This window comes from Harpia harpyja, chromosome 2 (assembly GCF_026419915.1).
Source record: "Harpia harpyja isolate bHarHar1 chromosome 2, bHarHar1 primary haplotype, whole genome shotgun sequence".
Taxonomy (NCBI): domain Eukaryota; kingdom Metazoa; phylum Chordata; class Aves; order Accipitriformes; family Accipitridae; genus Harpia; species Harpia harpyja.
In genome coordinates, this window is record NC_068941.1 from 40,096,729 (window position 1) to 40,117,410 (window position 20,682).

General features: G+C 41.6%; 1 protein-coding gene across 1 annotated transcript in view; it reads right to left on the reverse strand.

Annotated features, from left to right (window-relative positions):
* Positions 1–16,920, reverse strand: part of GATB (glutamyl-tRNA amidotransferase subunit B) — a 52,232-nt gene extending 35,312 nt beyond the window's left edge. Inside the window, exons 1-2 of the mRNA XM_052777183.1 lie at positions 16,772–16,920; positions 14,577–14,727 (exon numbers count right to left, since the gene is read on the reverse strand). Coding sequence (XP_052633143.1) covers positions 14,577–14,727; positions 16,772–16,920 — 300 coding nt within the window. The remainder of the gene's footprint in view (positions 1–14,576; positions 14,728–16,771) is intronic.
* Positions 16,921–20,682: the final 3,762 nt, after the last annotated feature.

Consider the following 20,682-nt stretch of genomic DNA (forward strand, 5'->3'; position numbering starts at 1 on the left):
CTAATTATAATATGAAGCGGGGATAGGTAATGCCTATGTATAGGCGTATTGCGAAACTCTATGTATATGTAACACTTGACTGTATAAATTTAAAGTGAACTGCCAAAATCAGGCGCACACGACTTTGGTGGGACTACCCCCCGTGCTGCCCAGCGCTGAATGAACATACCTACTTTACAATCTCACTGATTGTGGAGTCTGTTTTCCGCACATCAGTTTGGCGAGCCAGGCAGGAGACTCTCTGCTCGGCTGCGGGACCGACTGCGGAGCGGACGCCCCTAGGCGCGCCCCGAGCACTTTCCTCGGAGGAGCCTCCGCTGCCAGCCGCTCACCGCGGGAGCAGACAACAACCTCCTGAAGCCGCGGTCCAAACGGTATGTTCTACAAGGGGAGCCTGTAAAAGTACAGGCCGGGGCAGCTGGTAAATCGCGCAGAGACGTCTGGCGTGCAGCGTAGTCCCCGTATGGGAGGAGGGTACCCTGGACGGTAACAAGGGGGGATTTGCTGACCGATAGAGCGGCCGCTAGCGATCTTGAGGGTAGATCGAGCAAATCCGGGGTGACTGCTGTATCCCAGTATCGGGAGCCAGGACGGACCTGTCGATGACTGGTATATAAGAGGCAGGAGAAGGGTAGGCGCACCCCCTCGCAATTGCGCTTGGTTTATGGGGTAAGTGGACCCCCTCGCAATTGCGCTTGATACATTTTTGCAGCTGCTGAAAAGTTATCACCTGGAGCGATGATTGTATGGTATGAATGTTTGGAAATTTAATGTTAAAGATTTTGTGTGAGAATGTGAAAATGTTATGTTGAGATTCATATGTGTATATATGTTTGTTAATGTGTAAATATCTAAAACTGTGGATTGAACGTTTGAAAAAGAGACACAGCTCAGCTGCAGAGCGTGTGTGGAGTTCTGCTCCACAGTTTCGTAACTTCACAAGGGGTACGGCCGGAGACAAACGAAGTGTGACTCACTGATGATTTGAAACTTGAATTTATATGTTAAAGTTGTAATTGTAAGTTTGAGTTTGATTATCTTAATCATTTTGTGGTGTTGGTATAAGAAAGTCCCTGTATGGTGCATCGCATAAATGTGGGTATTAGAATGGTGTCTTTTACATCCAGGAAATGAGTGTATGCCCTCATATGTCCTGGAATGTGTGTGGTGTAAACAGAGGTTGCAAATAGATTGTGGCGGGGATATTGAATGCCCTGAGTGTGGGGTTTGGACTCCTTGGGATAAGAGGGAACGAACTACATACACAGTTGGGATTGTTTGTGGTTGGAAAGATAACCAAAATAGTGAAATTGGTGTGTGAAAAGGAAAATTTAATCTCGGAATTCAGGACATGTGAGAGAAAAACCAGGAGAATTCTATAAAGAGGTGTAAGAAACAATTTGCATGGAATCATATTAAGGGGAGAAGTAATGAAATGGGAAACAATCAAGGGGGAATATTGAGGAAGAGTCCTCTGGGCTGTGTTATTACCCACTGGAAAGATATTGTTGGGGCCGGAGGTACGGAAAATAAAAAGAACCTTATTAAGTATTGCAATCAATGGTGGCCGTTATATAAGTTAGAAGGTGATGCTAAGTGGCCACTTAATGGGTCAACAGATTATAATACTCTATTACAACTAATGCTGTTTTTAAGGAGAGAAAGAAAATGGGATGAAGTTTCATATGCAGACATGTTTTTCACCCTCCGAAACCACCCGGAGTGGCAAAGGGACTGTGGAATAGTACCCCCACAGGACCCCATGGTGCTCGCAGTTGAGCGAGAAAACAACAAGGAGCTTAGAGGTAAACTGAGACGGTGTTGTTCGGCATGTAGTATTGGACAAAGATGTACAAAGACAAATAAAATTCATCAGGTACCAGAACAAGATCTAACTGATTTGTTTAAGCCTCCCCCTCGACCACAGGAACAGGATGCAGACTCGGATAGAACTCCAACCCCCCCGGACAGCCCTGTATCTTCCCGTACTAGGAAGAAAACTACCTCAACAGCTTTACAAGCACCTCTCCGAGAGGCGGTGAGGCCGGATGGTGGGACGATGTTAATCAAAGTACCGTTTTCTACTGCTGACCTAGGGGAATGGAAAAAGGTTGCTAAAGATTATAGGAGTGATCCGGTAAGTGTAACTAAACATTTCCAATTTATTGTAAAACAGCATAACCCTGATTGGAAGGATATACAGCTATTATTAGAATATATGACCGAAACAGAGAAACAGCTGATTTTAAAAACAGCAGGGAACCTAGCTGAAGATCATTATAAGATCACAGGAGGGGACGTTAAAGAATATTTCCCTCTCCAAGACCCAAAGTGGGATGTTAATAGATCTGCACATATGGAAAGATTGCAGGGGTATCAGGATTGGATTACAAAAGGAATGGAGAGGGCAATCCCCAAAATTATAAATTGGTCAGCTTTATATGCAGTCAAACAGAGTCCTTCCGAGTCTCCATCTGAATTCCTGGATCGATTGAGGGATGCAATGCGCCGCAACACACCGCTGGATCCTGGGTCAGAGGTAGGAATACAACAATTGGTCTCCCTATTTTTGGGTCAATCTACAGGGGATATAAGGCGCAAACTTCAAAAATTGCGCCCTACAGAGGGTAGGAATTTAGAAATATTATTGGATGAGGCATGGAGAGTATTTAGTAACAGAGAAGAAGGATATAGGCAGGGACAAAGAAAATTAATGGCTGTTATCCAGGAAGAAAGAGGAAGAGGGCCTAGGCGAGGCTTGCCCCGACTGGGCAAAGATCAATGTGCTTTGTGTAAGAAATTTGGTCATTGGAAAAAGGAATGCCCAAAGAACAAGAAGGAGGATCAGGGGGCTCAAGCAGGAAGAACAGTAGCCCATGTGAAGGGAAATTGACGGGAACCTGGGGAATCTACCCTAGCGGATCCACTGGTTATAATTAAGCTAGGGAAAACACAACAAGAAATAGAATTCTTGGTAGATACAGGGGCAACATACTCGGTTCTGAACCAAGCTTTGATGCCCCTGGGAAATGATTATGTCATGGTGAAAGGAGCAACTGGTCAAAGTGAAAAGGCATATTTTTGTAAACCTTTAGAATATAAATTAGGAAAACAGTGGGGCATTCATAAATTTTTATATATGCCCAACTCCCCAAAGGCACTTTTGGGAAGGGACTTGTTGGAACAATTGGAAGCAAAAATTGTATTCGAAAAAGGGGAAATTACTCTGGAGGTAAAAGATCAAGAATATATTCAAATACTGAGCCTAACCTTAACCAGTCTCCCCCTAGAAGGAAACATTAACGAGGACATCTTAAACCAAGTGTACCCGGGGGTATGGGCTACTGATGCACCTGGAAGAGTGAAAAGTGCTCCCCCTGTTGAAGTTAGGATCAAGGAAGGCCGAAAACCGGTAAGGATTAAACAATATCCCCTAAAGAAGGAAGACAGAGAAGGAATTCGACCAGTGATAGAAAAATTTTTGCAGTTGGGATTACTAAAAGAGTGTGAGTCTGAATTCAATACCCCTATACTACCGGTTCAGAAGCCCGATGGGTCATATCGGGTGGTCCAGGACTTACGGGCAGTGAATAAGATAACTGAAGATCTTTACCCGGTAGTGGCGAACCCATATACCCTGTTAACTGTATTAACACCTGAATTAACTTGGTTTACTGTTTTAGATTTAAAGGATGCTTTCTTTTGCCTCCCTCTCCATGAAGCCAGCCAAAAATTATTTGCATTTGAATGGGAAAACCCCAAGAGTGGTCGAAAGACCCAGCTCACTTGGACGGTGTTGCCACAAGGATTTAAGAATAGTCCTACCATTTTTGGCAATCAGCTTGCAAAAGACTTAGAATCCTGGGAAACCCCGTCTGAGGAGGGAAAGCTGTTACAGTATGTGGATGATATCCTGATCGCCACCAAGACAGAGAGAGATTGTATGACGTGGACGGTGAGTCTGTTGAATTTCCTGGGACTTCAAGGGTACCGGGTATCCAAGAAGGCGGCACAGGTAATACAACGCAAAGTGAATTATTTGGGCTATGAAATTAGTGCAGGACAAAGGACTTTGGGACAAGCCCGTAAAGAGGCAATATGCCAAACTCAGAGACCTCAGACAGTGAAAGAGTTACGAACTTTTCTGGGAATGACAGGGTGGTGCCGATTGTGGATCTATAATTATGGATTGCTTGTTAAACCACTGTATGCGCTAACAACCACTGAGCAGAAACACCTTGAGTGGAACAAGGAGACCGAACGAGCCTTTGAGCTACTGAAAAAGGCTTTAATGTCGGCCCCGGCCTTGGGACTCCCAGATGTAAGTAAGCCGTTTCTTCTTTACTCACACGAGAAGCAGGGCATTGCCCTGGGAATATTAGCACAAAACCTGGGTCCGTATCGACGGGCTGTTGCCTACCTCTCTAAGCAGTTAGACACGACTGCAAAAGGTTGGCCTGGATGCCTGCGGGCAGTTGCGGCTGTGATACTAAACATACAGGAAGCCCGAAAGTTTACTCTGGGCCAGAAAATGACTGTTTTAGTGTCTCATACAGTATCAACAGTACTGGAAACAAAGGGTGGACACTGGCTCTCTCCCCAAAGATTCCTGAGGTATCAAGCTATATTGGTAGAACAGGATGACGTGGAGATTGTAGTCACTAACATTGTCAACCCAGCTTCTTTTCTCAGCGGGAACACAGGAGAACCAGTACATCACGACTGTTTGGAAACCATCGAAGCAACATATGCAAGTCGCCCAGACCTGAAAGACAGCCCCATGGAAAACGGAGAAACCTGGTTCACAGACGGAAGCAGTTATGTCCTAAATGGTAATCGACATGCGGGATATGCCATCACCACCAGTCAAGAGGTAATAGAATCAGGGGCTTTGCCCATGAACACCTCTGCACAGAAGGCAGAAATAATTGCTCTGACCCGCGCCCTGGAATTGGCCCAGGGCAAAGTTGTGAACATTTATACAGACTCAAAATATGCCTTTGGAGTTGTACACGCACATGGAACAATTTGGAAGGAGAGAGGACTATTGAATTCCCAGGGGAAAAATATCAAACACGCAGAAGAAATTCTGAAGTTACTGGAAGCTGTCCAGCTCCCTAAGAAAGTAGCGATTATGCATATTAAGGCACACCAGAAAGTGAGCTCAGATTTGGAAAAAGGAAATGAACTGGCGGACAGAGAGGCAAAACAAGTGGCCAGAACAAAGGTAAAAATAGAAGGGGCTTTAATTCCTGATAGACAAATCTCCCTAAAAGGTAAGCCAGAATATACCAAGGAAGATCAGAAACTTATTACAGATTTAGAAGGGTCATATAATGAAGAAGGGTGGGCTCATACCCCACAGGGAAAACTAATCATTCCCTCTTGCTTACTGTGGCATTTGATACGGGAGGAGCATAGAAAAAGACATTGGGGGACAGAGGCTCTGTATAAACATTTAATAAGAGAAATTGTGGCTAGAAATTTATATACCACAGTGAGACAAGTGACTCAACAATGCGATCTTTGCCTTCAGACTAATCCTAAGAATACCCCCAAACTAGAAATGGGTCATATTGGGAAAGGCAATGGACCTGGACAGCAATGGCAAATTGACTTCACAGAACTTCCAAGAAAAGGGGGGTATCGATATTTACTAGTATTAACTGATACCTTTTCAGGTTGGCCAGAAGCATTCCCAACAAGAACGGCTAAAGCCCGGGAGGTAACTAAAATATTAGTGCAAGAAATAATACCACGTTTCGGGGTTCCAGCAACCATGTCCTCTGACAGAGGACCACATTTTGTCTCAAGAATAGTACAACAAGTTAGCCGCCATTTGGGTATAGATTGGCAACTTCATACTCCATATCACCCCCAGTCAAGTGGTCAAGTAGAAAAAATGAACCACTTAATCAAACAGCAAATTGTAAAATTGGGACAAGAAGCAAATCTAACATGGCCTCAGTCTCTCCCTTTAGCCCTTTTGCGTATACGAACAAGACCAAGGACAAGGGAAGGACTGAGTCCCTTTGAAATGTTATATGGGAGACCCTATGAAATACAAAAAGGGGTGTCTGTACAAGCTGGGGATGAAATTGTGACCTCTTACATGATAGCATTAAGTAAACAGCTCAATAAAATCAGGAAACATGTAGCTGGGACTCGAGGGAGAGGTTTAGATGGACCTGTACATAATATACAACCTGGAGATTACGTATATGTAAAGTCTCTTACAGAAAAAACCCTGGAACCGCAGTGGGAAGGACCATTCCAAGTACTACTCACCTCCTTTACTGCAATCAGAATCAAGGAACAGAACGCTTGGATTCATCACACCAGAGTGAAAAAGTCACCCAAAACTCCATGGAAAGTCACCACAAAACCCGATGGACACTTAGTTTTTACGCGGTAACATGGGCAACCTTGGTAACAAGGAGCGTAACATGGGATGGGAACACGTTTGTTCAACTCCACGAGAGTATTGCAAAAATAGTAAATCAAACTGATTGCTGGATATGTTCATGTTTTCCTAAGGGTCTTGGACGGGGCTACCCTGTAATTGCTACAGTCTTTTCTAACATCTCTGTGATAGTAGCAGCTTTTAATAACATGTCCCTCACAAGGTACACTGAAATACCCCCTGAGAACCTTCAATGGCAAACAGATTTGAGCGAATTGTGGAATGAAACCCAAAAGGTTCCATGTGTTCAAAGGTGCCATCTGAAAAACACAACTAAGAATTCTGGAGGTAATAACACAGACCCTAAATGTGGATCAGTTAAGTTATTGGAAGTTACCCTAATTGTACTGAATATATTAAGTATGGTGGCGCAAACATGTGGAACTCCAATCAAACCCGGGTTGCAAGAACCCGGGGGCATAATTCTATTACACCCAGGGGATGGCCCACCCCAGTAGGATTAGGATGGTATTGGATTTGTGGACAGACAGGATATAAAGTACTGCCTCTAGGTTGGACTGGCCAATGTGCCGTAGGAACCATAGCTCCTAATACCATTACGATTAAAAATTTAACGGATCACGATTCCCAAAACTTTTTACGAACTTATATGAAACCAGTAGTAAGGCAAAAACGCACCAGCAATCCTCTAGTGGAAAGACCAACTAGCTTTCATAGTTTTGTACGATGGCTCATTCCATCATTGGGAGTTAGTGAATTAGAAAAAGCTCTGGTAAATCTTTCTGCCACTATGGAAATTATTAATAATGTCACAATCGATGCTATAAAGGCCCTCCAGGAAGAAACCACCTCCCTAGGAAAAATGGTGCTCCAGAATCGACTAGGTCTAGACATGCTCTTTGCTCAGCAAGGGGGCCTGTGCACTGTAATTAATGAACGCTGCTGCACCTATGTTAACCAAAAGAAACGAATAGAAACAGATCTCTCTCAAATTTGGAAAAAAACCCAACTTTTACATTTAATGTCACAAGATGACACTTCATGGGGATTCACTGAGATATGGGAAAAATTAACCTCCTGGTTACCAAATTTCACATGGTTGAAACAATTGTTTGTCACTGTAATAATCATCATTCTTTTGTCTGTAGTCCTTTGCATAATGGTTCAATGTGGCGTTTGGTGCTGTAAGAGTACAGGGGACTCTTACAGTGAATGGAAAAAGAATCAGTTGCGACGAAAACTTGAGTCCAACAAATATTTTGAGAAAATGCTAAATAAGGAAATAATGCATTAAAATACTAGAGTTGGATATAGTAAAAGAATTTACTATTTTCTAGAAAAGGGGGGACTGAGACGGGGAACCAAAGGAACCTTAGTAGATATAGTAGATATATGAATGTAGATAGGAATTGTTTAATAATTATATAGCTTATAATGAAATTAAAGAAGTTTCAATAGAGGTAGACATGGCCCAAGGGGATGAGAAGTGATGTTTAACGTTTCCATTGTTGAGGCTGACTGAGACAGGAGATAGTCCCTGATAAGAATCAGCAGTGACTCCAAGAACCAGCCAAGACCGACCTTGTGATTTGGACAAATGCCAAGGGACAACTGAGTCTGCGCAGGGACAGAAGGTTAAGAGTTCACTGTGAAGAAGACATACAGCCTTCATCTTCACGACCACCAGACGACCACCATAAGGAGGCACTGCGCAAGCGCAGTTGAAAGGAAACTATGGAAATGACTTCCTAGAGCTAATTATAATATGAAGCGGGGATAGGTAATGCCTATGTATAGGCGTATTGCGAAACTCTATGTATATGTAACACTTGACTGTATAAATTTAAAGTGAACTGCCAAAATCAGGCGCACACGACTTTGGTGGGACTACCCCCCGTGCTGCCCAGCGCTGAATGAACATACCTACTTTACAATCTCACTGATTGTGGAGTCTGTTTTCCGCACATCAATACTACCTTGGATTTCCTTAAAGGGAGTCACCTGGAACCAGACTGTTTGTCTACATACTGAGAGAAAATTAAACACTTAAGAATGCCAGAGCACATATAGTGCCTGGTAAGAGAAGTAATAGAAATTTGCCCCCAGAAAACCCACTCACAGTTCAAACTTAAAGAAATTCCCAGCGCACTAAGAAAAACTACTGCAAAAAGCTAATGTGTGTTTCAGCAGCAATTTCAGACTGAATCCAGAAAGAGGGGACACCGATCTGTCTAGTTGTCAGGTAATGGTCACGCTGTCCAAAAGTATCAAACATGGCACAATAACTGCAGTAACAGAACTGTAAGAAAGGAATCAAGATACTACAAACTCCTGCTCCCTGCTAAGAAGTAGAAAAATATCTGTATAAAGCAAAAGGTAAAGCAATAAAAAAAAAACCCACCAAAAAAACGACACAAAAAGAGATAAAATACATGGATAACATCAGTGATGCATTGAAGGATCTACTGAAACAGGTGATAGCAAGATGTTTTATCAACTCAATGCTGTTCTAACTGGCAAGTTTACATCAGCCAGAGGGATCTGTTAAGGATGAACAGGAAAGCCAACAAGAACAACAAAAAGAAAGAGAGCTCAGTAGGTAGCACAGTTACTGAGGTGTTAAGGAGACAAAGCCCTACAGGAATTGTTAGCCTTGACAAAAAGATTAAAACACCCAGAATGAGTGTCAGAACTTCCCACAAATAAACCAGACACAGCAAAAAGCAAGAGAAAACCTTACAGGGGACTCCTTCAAAGCTTGAGAGAAGAGCAACAAACGTCACCAAACACTTCAAAGCACAAAAGCAGAGGCATCTCCAGAAAAATGGCATTTACAGGTAAGTACGAAATAAAGCTAAGCTAAGCAACAGCAGTAACTGAGGAAGTGTAAGACTTCTCAGATCCCACTGAAGGAGATTAGCTCCACGGGTAACCCCGGGGCTGTGAATGATCCTAGGAAAGAGAAAGAAACAGAATGAGGAACAACCCCTACCATAACCTAGCCCTAAAAGTCAGCTGAAGCAGGCCTCCCTCATCTTTCAAATATCTCTCCTAACCAGTACAACAGCATTGAACTGATTACAGCTTGAAATTATGTAGGCAGGCTTTAATCCATCATGCACTCAGAAATTTAAGGGTCTATGAACTGCAAAGACATTCTCAGGGAGCAATGGTTTGAAAGCCTATTTCGTTCCCCTGGTTTTTTTCTAAATTATGTGGGATTTTCTTTTTAGAGGCTTACTGGGACTGTAAATCCAGCAAGCTGGGACTGCGTGAGCAACAAAAGAATGTTAACCACTGACTATACAATGCATGTAGAAAACCCAAATATTATCAGGAAAGAAAGGACTGCAACAGAAAGGTGCCATCAATTTCTAAGAAAATATCTCCTTTTTTCCCCTAAGTACAATTATTACAGTCTTACCGAAAGAAGTAACAAGCAGTTAAAGTGAACCTAGACATAAGTAAATGGCTTAAAACAAGCATGAACTCACTTTTTCCTTCAGGTATGTCCACTAATTTATTTTTAGAGGAGAGCTCATGGATACAATAACCTAGGCATCACGTCGTTTCAAAGAAAAGAAGAAAATTTATATAATGGAAGCTAAACCAACATGCATACAAAGACCAGAAGATTGTCCAGTTCCTCAAGAAAGGTGCATGCAATTAAAAATGTAGTTATCAAAAGTCAAGCTAAGAAGCAGGTTTTTTTCAAAGCATAGTAGTACAAGAAGGGAGTAAATTCATATGCATGCCAGCAGGAATGTCAAAACAAAACTGAAAGCACAAGTTGGTAAAGCAGCTGTTGCAATCACCAGATTTAACAGGCACAGGATATCAAAAAATCTAGTTTCATGCTGTATAGCATAAATCCTGGTCTCAAATGCTGTTTCTGGTCCAATACGTATAGCTGGCAGACAGATCCACCAAAATCTCACACAAACCTCTCAGTGCCTTTGAAAGCAAATGCATCAGGTAAATTTTGTATATTAATAATATCTAAAATTCATCATAAAGTCTGATAATCTATCACCCAAGACATCTGGAAAAACAGTGGGTATCTGTCACTGTCAAGGATGGATGCAGTGTCAACATAGGAAGGGGAACTAAAGCACCCTCCACATCCCCAAACTGGGTATTAACCCTGTCGCATCCCTGGGCAGCCATCTCAACAGCGTAGCACTGCAGGCTGGGGAAGGCAACAGCATGATACGCGTGCTCTCCGCTACTGTGCAGCGTTGCAGTGACATTCCTCAGCTTCAGAGAAGTCAGAGTTTGGAGTTTAAGTTGCCAGTGGTGCAATACCAGAAGGATCAAGGGCTAATAGCTGTTCTAGCCCTGCTTTCTTCCATGAAAACGCGTATCTGGTTGCCCAACTGTTATTATATGGGTAAGAGAAGATACAGTAGGACCCAAATGCATCCTTCTAACACTATTTACAGCATGAAAACTAAAGGAGTTTAAAACAAGAGGATACGAAAATCTCAGTACAGGATAGCAGTGAGTGAGTTGTCAAGCCCTCAAGAATGTCCAGTGGAACAGGAAAAAACTGTATATTCAGATAAAATCATGCATCTCATGATATTCTACAGCAGTGTTCAACACCAATCTTACTCTGTTTCTTGAGGTCAGAAGGTATTTACCTTTTCTTCATTAGAAAGAGTGCTTAATCATTACCAAGCGTTTCCAAAAACTCTATCTTAAAAAAAGATAAAACAGATGCTATTCACACTGTGAAGAGAATGAAATGCAAATGCATGAGAAGGTGTCAAAAATTTCAAAATACTTAAGACTCTAGGGCTAACATTCATTCAAATCTTATTAGTTTAAACCTTGGTTATGTAAATCCTAGATTATTTCTTAGTACACTTGCCTACAAAGAAATAGGATCAGGCTTTCACTTTAGTCATGTAGGAGACAAATGTAAAATGTGCATCTTTTCATGTGATTAGCATCAAAGACTGTAAGCACAGACAAAAAGGTTTCAGCCTTTAGCTACTACATCTACCATCTTATTTCTGTAGCTGAGCTATAATTAACCTTTAGTCAGCCACCTCCATCATGAGAATAGATAATCATGGATTCTCTTTGTGAGCCCAGTCTTATCTTTATAAACCTTTATAAAGATTCTCAGAATTTTCAAAGAGGATAAATCAGACTGGGAGTGCAACCACCTTTATGGATCCTCAGAAGAATTTTAGATCAATCTGCAGGTATGATGCACTATATGCCACCACATGTAGCATAAAACTTTCTTTGTAACAGGTCCTCTAAAGACACCAAGCTAAGATCACTGCAAAGTCCATTCCCCAGATAAAAAAAAACCAGGCCTGTGCACATTTCATTACATGAAATGTAATGTAGTCATATGTAGTCCCAAAGAAAGGAGATCCTTACAGTAATTTGAATAAGATGCTATCTGGTCTAGTGGTGAAGGGCTCCACCACCACAGGGCACAAAAAGTGTGCAGAGTAGCATGGGATGTGCCGTCCAGTCTCACTGCTTCTAAATCTACTTTTCTAATCAAAGCTTTGCCACATTATTTTTTCTCATGCCGAACAAGAGTGCACCTGCATAGCTATTCTTGCCCATAGCTGTCTCTCAGAGGCACATTATGAGAGCAGCATAGTGAAATGGCCATGACACTAATACTGTGACAGTCCTCCTAAGGCCTTCTTGCAGCAGAAGCATAAAATAAGCTGTATTACAGTACAGGAAGAAAATATAAAGAGGAGAGATGGAGGAGGGCTAAACACATTCTTCTAGTTTCCCCTCTCCTGTGCAGACCACAGTAAAGGCTCATGCTCACACTCATTAGTGACCCAGAAATGTATAGCAACTAGAAAAGCTCCCTTTAGCACCATTCTTTCTGGTCCCGTTGTGAAGCAGCAAATACTAGCATGGCTGTCTATCATAACCATCTCATGGTCCCACAGTAAATTTAAATCCCTGTGATACTGAAAACTGCCCCTATAGTTCTCAGTTTATAAGAGCAGTTATTCTCTGCTACAGACAGCACAACTAATGTATTAAAACTGCTCCTATTTTTTTCATTTCTCAAAAAAACAGAGTCAAAAGGAAAGGCCAAATATTTACCTTCTAAAGAATCTTATTAGGCTACAATCTTAACATTTGTTAAAATGTTGTGGTTTGGTTTTTTTTTTTACAAATACTTGGAAATTTTCAAAAACTACCTTCCGTCTTTCAAAATCCACCAAAATCCAATTCTACTTTAGATACTATTGCCGTATACAAACACATATAGTTACTTCAAGAAAATAAGCCCAACTGTTTGATCCCAGAACAAACATTGGCCTCTGACACTAATTCCTGTGCAGCAAGTACAACGGGAAAATAAAGCTATGACTACTGACTGGATTTTGTATCACAGTCTAACGTGCAAGAACATGTATTTTGTAACATTCACTTTCAACTCTATTTTCACCAGTTACTACAGTGAGAAAAATGTTTCTTCTCTTTGTATAGATAAAAGCAGCTGGTAGAAGCTAACACAGCATCAGTACTTTTAAATTAACTTAACCATCCTGCTTTTTGCTTCTCAAGTGCGGTTATATTCTCTGCCAAAGCCCACATGTACTGGGGTTTTCTTACAAAAGTCATACCAAGCCTCGTTTGTAAAGCACTTCAACAGAGGAAAAAGTAAAAAAAAAAACCCTCCCAGATAAATAGTAACTTACATAAAAATGAAACTCTTCGTAAATACTCATTTTCGTTCATTCAAAAACAGTTTTTCTACTTGACTGAAGATAGGCATTAGACGATTTATGAGGATTTCTGTGCATTAACAGAATGTTAAGTAGAAGGTCTAAAACCAAAATCTTGAACCCTTTTAAATTTCGTGACTATTAACTCCATAACCTAGCCCTGCCCCTAAATGAAAGGAACTAATTTTCCATGTTTAAGTCTAACTAGATTCTTCTAAAACCAAACAATTGCATAAGATTCCCATTCTCTCTGGAAAGTTTTCAAAATTTCCATATAGTTAGATCTGAAACTCAGCCCTGAATTGCCACTGAGAGCAGAATGAATTCCAAATTTTATCAGCATCTAAACTTCACTTCCTTAGGTTTCAATACCTTTGCAAATACAGAATGAATATATCAACTCATTTATCTTTTTAAGGATCACACAGCATATATTGAGACCCTAGAAATGCAGCCATAAGTTAATTCTCAATTTCAGAATATTATTTAAGGCTGTATTATGGTGATGAAAAGCTTCCAATAGATTAAAAAAATATATCTGCAACTGGAATTCAAACCTCCACCTTAATAAATACACTCAGTGAAACACTTTTGCATTAAATAATTTGACCCCATAATAGTCCCCGCATGCTTGTTGCATGAAGCAATGCTAAGTCTATTCAATATTTTCACTGCATAGTAAGAGCTTCTGTTACACTTTTTAAATTATTATTTTTATATTAAACTTGTTAGATTACCAGAGAATTCTACAGTAGTACTGTCATAGCCATCACAAAGGTATAATTAAGCTGTGACTTCAAAAATTTATTATGTTGTCACTAACAAAATCTCATTGCTAAGTGTTAGCTAGCTATTCTTATTAGTCCACAATGTCTCACACTGATTACTTTTTTTTTTTTAATAATTGTTTTGCTCTGGAAGTAGGAACGGTTGACAATTTCCTAAATCAGAGACTTGCTACTTAGGAAGCAAAGTACCTCCATAGTGAGACATTCCAAATGGCAAATGGCAGCTACATAAACAAACATATGGCAAAGTAACATCAAATGGCTACTCAGAAATCTAAGATGTTCTTCTCTCATAGGATTTTAAGTATCTCTCATATTTAAGGAATTTCCTGTGTGGCATACTAACCAAATACACCCTCTCTGGCCTCAGAGAAATACCGCAATTCATTCAGTATGTTGAAGAGACACTCCTTATTTTTTTCCTTTGCAGAGGATATCGAGTATCAGTAGTGATAAGCAGGGAGTGAATAAACTGAAAAGAAACAGTACTAGGCATCTCATGTTATCAAACAACCAGAAAATAGAAAAATATGTAGAAGTAGTTCTATAGTCAAATCTTGGGAAGAACAAAATATTAGAAACATACTCAAAGTTGTCTGACATTAATCCTGATATAAATCAAGTTGAAGCATAACTTACTGGTAAAGTTCCTGGTAAAGAAGCATCAAAGAAAGATACCAAAGAGTTAGGAGGTGCTGCAAACTGGACTTGTGAACCAGAGAAAAGTTTTGAGTTGGAACTGATCTGTGCATGAATTTCCAGACCCACAACTGGTACCCAGGGAGCAAGACTGAAAAGGAAAGAGGAGAAGGGAAATACAATTTAAATATAGATGACAGTAAACTCTATAAACATCTAAAAATACAAGAATTAAGAACTTTTCATTTATTCTAAGAAAAATTAAATCGTAATTATAAAAAAATTGTAAATCACGTTGTGAATACATCTACAGTATAATGGCAAAAGTTGTGCTGCAATACTGGAGAACTGAGACTAATTGACAATATATATGGAGGGGACTGTATGGCAAAGTGTCTTCATTATACATAGAAAAGACTGCCGTAAAAAAGAAATGTAATGGTCTGAAACTTTTTTCTTCACATGAGAAATCTTAGAAAAATTAATGAGGCAAAGTTGCATGCTGGATGAACCCTAATTTGGTACCTCACGAAAATCACAAAATCATCATAAATATCAATTACTTTTCAGGTAGTTTGATAAATCTCCAACAGACAGGTGGCATAATAAATTATGTATTCTTTGTCAGCTAGTCACTTGCATGCTGGGAAAGGTGGCTCTCCAGAGCAGTGTTAGTAGCATATTAGCATAAACATTAGTAATCTGGTAATAGAGAAATCATCATTTTATCTAGAGAGCTACTGCTCTCTGAACATAATCCACAGAATAGAGCTTCTCCATATCATCTAAAAAGTAATTGCAATTCTCACATCCATAACCTTTATATGGACAAGAGAAAAAGGTCACCTTTACAGTATGAATTGGTTGACAGTTTCTGTAAGTAATTATCTGGCCTTGTACAAATGAAGTGGCACAAATAATACTTCAGTGATGAAATCACATTTCTGTGGCAGAATACTTCAGCAGTGTAAGCACCCTGATAGCTATAGGAGATAAGCGAGCTATTGAAAAACATCAAACAAATATATCAAGTACAGTGTTCTGTCCAAAGGTGAACATAATACACTGCCAAGATTTTAGTTCTCTCTCTGCCCTCCAACAGCTGAGGACATCCCTACAAACACCAAACTAGTGATGCAGACGCCACTTATATCGCTGGTTTATTATCATAAATGAGTAAGGTTCAGATGTTTAAAGGAGCCAATACATTTTCTTTTACTGAAATGTATTTTCTTTGGTATTTTCAGCTATTCATAAAATACCTCCGGGTTAAGGAAAAAAAGTTGGTGGTTTTTGTTTGGTGTTTTTTTTAATTTTGGAGGCAAATTTATTTCAGTGTTTCCTGCATTCTTCAGAAATGCATCCCCATCACATCATGCCATTAAAAATTACATCAGGCGTCTCTTAATCAGTGTGTTGGCTTACACTCAGGCAAAAAGATACATGTTATCAGTCAGTCCTCCAGTCCTACTAACAACAGCCATGAGAAACCTGAAGTTTCTCGCCATGTTTCTTCAAGGTTTGTTTATTTGTGTCTCTAAAGAATCAGCAGCATACTACTTCTGCCGGTGTCTGCACAACTTCACTTGGGTGATCAGCTGTACAGAGAGAAACCAGCATGTCACCAGAAAACATAAAGCCTTGTACAGACCATAACTTTCAGCTGCGGCAGGAATAAAATGCTCCGTTCCAGGCACACTGTCAAAAGTCTCACAATTCTCCACTGGAAAAGAAAGATTCCTTTGGACCAGAATAAGCCTTCAAAAACTACTGACAAAAATCGGTGCAGCCCTTGCTGTTTATACTGTGAACACGTGAATGCTAACTCTTTGTAACTTGCTTGCCTTGTGTCTGGCTCTTACCACAGCCAAACGTGTCAGACGGACACAGCCCTACTGCTAAGACAAATACTGTTTTGGGGGCCTGGGGGAGGGGTGCGAGATAAAATGCGTGCTGAGAAGGTGCTGCCAACCACCAGCAAGCTTACACCGCTCAGAAGATGACATTCAGAGCGGGCCCTGCTGCTCTCACCACGCCGCTGCCGACCAGCTCCCGCAGCCGTTGCTCTCGTGCCCAAGCCCGGCGGCCCGAAACCGGGCCCGGCCCCCACCCTGCGGCTACGCCCTGAGGGCAGGATGCCCCGGCGGGGAACCACCTCCACCGGCCACTCTACTCGCGCCATCCCGGCACCGTACCCGCTCTTCCCCGCCGGCACCGCCCGGCCTCTCGCGTTACAGGAGACGGCCCGCTGCCCGCGGGGGGCGGGGGCAGGACACCCGCCGCCGCCGCCGCGCTGCCACGCCCGGCGCCAGACCCCACCGCACCCCCGTGCCGCCGCCGCCATTTTGCCTTGCTCGCTGCTGAGAGGCTCCCGCGGCGCCCCCTGGGAAATGTAGTCCGGCGCGCGGGATGGCTGCGCGGAGCGGCGGGTGGGGGGGCGGACGGACTACAACTCCCGCCAGGCCCCTCCCCTTGGCTCCGCCCTTTCCGCACCGCCCGGCACTTCGGGTGTGCCCCCGCGCGCCACCTGAGGAGGGCGGCCGCGGCGGGCGGGAGTTGTGGCGGGGGCGGGCTCTGGCGAGGGGAAGCGTCCGTGAAAGGTTCTGCTGCTCCTCGGGGTAGAGGTGAGGAGTCGGCTGCAGGCACACACCTCCCCGTCTTCACTGGGGGCCGGGTGAAGATTGGGTCTGCTCAGCTTGCGGTGAACGTGGGGCGGTGGAAAGGCCTCCCCTGCCTTCGTGGCTCAATGTAATGGTGCCCTGTTACCAGGCGGGTGCAAGTCCTCCTCCTCACACACAGCTCTCCTGCTTACCTTTTCCTGGAGGGGTGTTTCCCCAGGCACCCAAAAATGTGGTAGCTTTCTTGTGGGAAGCGGCTGCACTCTAATTTGAGGGGGTCTCGAAAGGCCTTGGTGCTTGGGTCTACAGGTCCTCTGCCTATCCTGAGAAAATCAATGCTTGTCCTAGAAATGCTGGAGCAAGAGGCAGTGATTGTGTTTGTGTCTTTCTTTTAGCTGTTGTTTAAAATGTCTTAGGCTCAGGTCCTCAGAGGGGTTGCATATATTTTTCCTTTGGGTTCAGGCTGTTACAAAACCAGCTGCTATTTTATAGATGGCAGTTTGCAAATCTTGCACGTCAGATGATACGGTACCATGCAGTTGAAATCTTGGATCTTAACTCCATGTATGTAGAGCAGCAAGGTCCAGTCTCTGCAGGGCCTGGGGGTGTCAGCGCTGTACAAATATATGGTAATAAAGAACACTGTCCGGGGCAGATGCAAACATCTTAAATGCTGTCTACACAGCTACATTGCACAGACAGTAGAATTAACAACCTTATGTCCTAAGCCACAGGCCCGTGGAGCTTAAATGGGAATGTATATTAAATGTTGCTTATGTCATTGTTGCTTTATGTCAGCTACTGCTAATAGAAGCTAATCAGTCACAAACATACAAGTAAGACTGATTTCTTCCAGCAGAGGACAGTGGTGCACATAAGCACTTGACAGTATCTTGCAACCTTTATAACCTCTTGTCTTCCTAAGCTCAAATATGAGATGCTGAGTGGTTCAGAATCATATGGAAGATAATTTATCCAACTAAGAAAATGTTTTATAATGGTTGTTCCATAGCACTGATTTTCTAATACATTTATATTTTAAATGAGTTAAATTAATGGGAGGTTCTTTATGAGAAGAACCAGTTGAGAGAGACCTTCAGCAGATGCTGATCTACAGTTACTTATACAATATAGCTTAATTAGTTTGTCTCATTCCTTTTCTTGGGGAATATCCCTCCTTTGTACATCAAAGTGTGACCAAGGCAAAATTCCTTTCCAGTAAAGAAGAACTGGCCACAGGCCATCTTGGACATGTTGTGGAGAATGAAAGAACATCAGAGTGACCCTTTTCCTTCTCTCCTGTTGTGAACCTCTTCACATATGAGATAACCTAGTATAAATCCTGTATAGAAGTCTTTAAGCCAATGGAATAGGTAAGAGGTTTTGATAATTTGATATGAGAAAAACCCTATTGTCTTTTGGACTTAGTGGGGGCCTATGCAATGTATTGTGATGAAGAATGTGTTTCAGGCTGAAGCTTTAGTATATGATTGTTATTTCTGCAACAAATTTATTCCTTTAACAATTGTCCTCCATGAACTCTGAATTTAATTATTATTTGATACTTTGTAGGGATTGACAGATATATTTCAACCTAGCTATGAGGGTGGGTTCTGAATATAGCTCTAAAATGTTTTTACTGGTGTAAAAATGGTAAGTTTCAGATTATTTTACTTTCTTTTAAACCTGTTATCCTGATGTAATAGAAGATTTCATAAATAATCACTAAGAAGTTAAAACCTTATGAATGTTAAAACATGTTACTTAAAGCCTTACTATGCCTTGATTGCCCAGACTTCTGCCCTCTGTGCATATTATTTAAAAGGGAGTAGACAACACAGAGGAGTTGAAATCCACTTTCCGCATTCCAAACAATTCTCCGGAAACTTTTAGCTGTATGGGTGTTGTCTTACGTAGAGAGGAGGATTGGAAAGTGTCATTGTTTGTGATTTAAATTGTCTCAATGCTATTTTAATTCCTTTCCCAGAAAAAATCCTATTAGAAAGACCTTTTTCTCTGCAGCCCTGTTCCAGTGACCAAGTAGGTAATAAATGAAAGCTGACACATCCATATACAGGAAGCTGATCAATCACAGACAAGCAGGGAATAATTGCCTTTCCCAGCAGCTTACTTTGAGGTAGGAAAGGCTACGTGTTTGTTCCCTATATACGCTGGGCAGCAGCTTCTACTTTGCAGTGTGTTTACAGATCATGCTGTGGCTTGGAATAGGAAAATGTCTCCAGCACTGCATAAAGATTTGTACAATGATAGTTCAGTACTAACTATGTAGACTTCTGTCTTAGAGACAGGGATTTAACCAATGCCTGAGAGGAAATTGGAATTTTGTGGAGGACAAAAACCTAACAGCACATCATTTAAGCCATAAACATGCAGTCTGTCCCATTTATTTGAAAGAAGATCCCTTTGAATTTCAGTTTATAGGGTCTGAGCTCTAAATTCTGCTTTCTTGCAAGCCATATTTAGCACACATACTTAGTCCTTCTGTGGACTGTGAGATCTCCTTTTGGTATAGCAGGGAATGGGGTATTCAGACTGGGGTGTTTTTTAGATACCTCACAGGCTGCCTGCAGTGTCTTATTTCAGCATGTGAAATAAGGAACAGGCAGGAACCTCTGTTAGATTTTGAAGTGGAAGGTGTGTCTTTTGGAAGAGTAGATCTGTAGTCTATCAAATAATCAGACATTGCCCTACAGGGAAGAGTAATGAAGAGGATAGTTAAGTTTGGAAGCAAACTATGGTAAGGGATGTTTTCAAACTTTAGGCCCCTAAGATCACCTGTGTACCTTGAAAGCCTTTTTTTCTCTACAGGTATAAAGAGGGAAATTTTCTTCTTTTTCTGCAACTTTCAACTAATACGGGCAATGATTTTCAGCCTGCACTATTGATTCAATTCATCTATCTACCAGTAATGGGAGATGGCAAATACAAAAAAATGTACCTGATCTTGCAGATTGGAAAACGGTATTTCTCTTGACCACAAGAGACAGTATTTAGGGAGCTAATAGAGTTGCCTTGTATGATCTGCTGACCATGTGTACACGCATGCAGGCAGTGATATATTGGGTAATATGAAGGGCCTCGGGGTTTGAGGGGTCTTGTATCAAAGTGTGTTAATGTACAAAATGACATCAGTTTCTATTGACAGACAGGTAGTGCCATTTTCTTTCATGAAAGTGTTATGACTCATGAGTTGAAAATAAGGGCCAGATTTGGCTAGAAAAAACTACCACAATAAACATGTATGCACAAGCAATTTCTATAAACAGTAATGGAAATATAAAAGTAACATATACATAATATACATATACATATTACTGTAGAAGGTGAATTCACTATGCCTCAGAGGCTATGTTGTGGGAGACTACCTGTATCTTTGGTTCAGCCATGAGAAACTATCACTCTTCTGTACTGGTTTTCACAGGGCATGTCTTGCCCAGAAGTGCTGCAGTGAGCAAGTGGCTGCACCT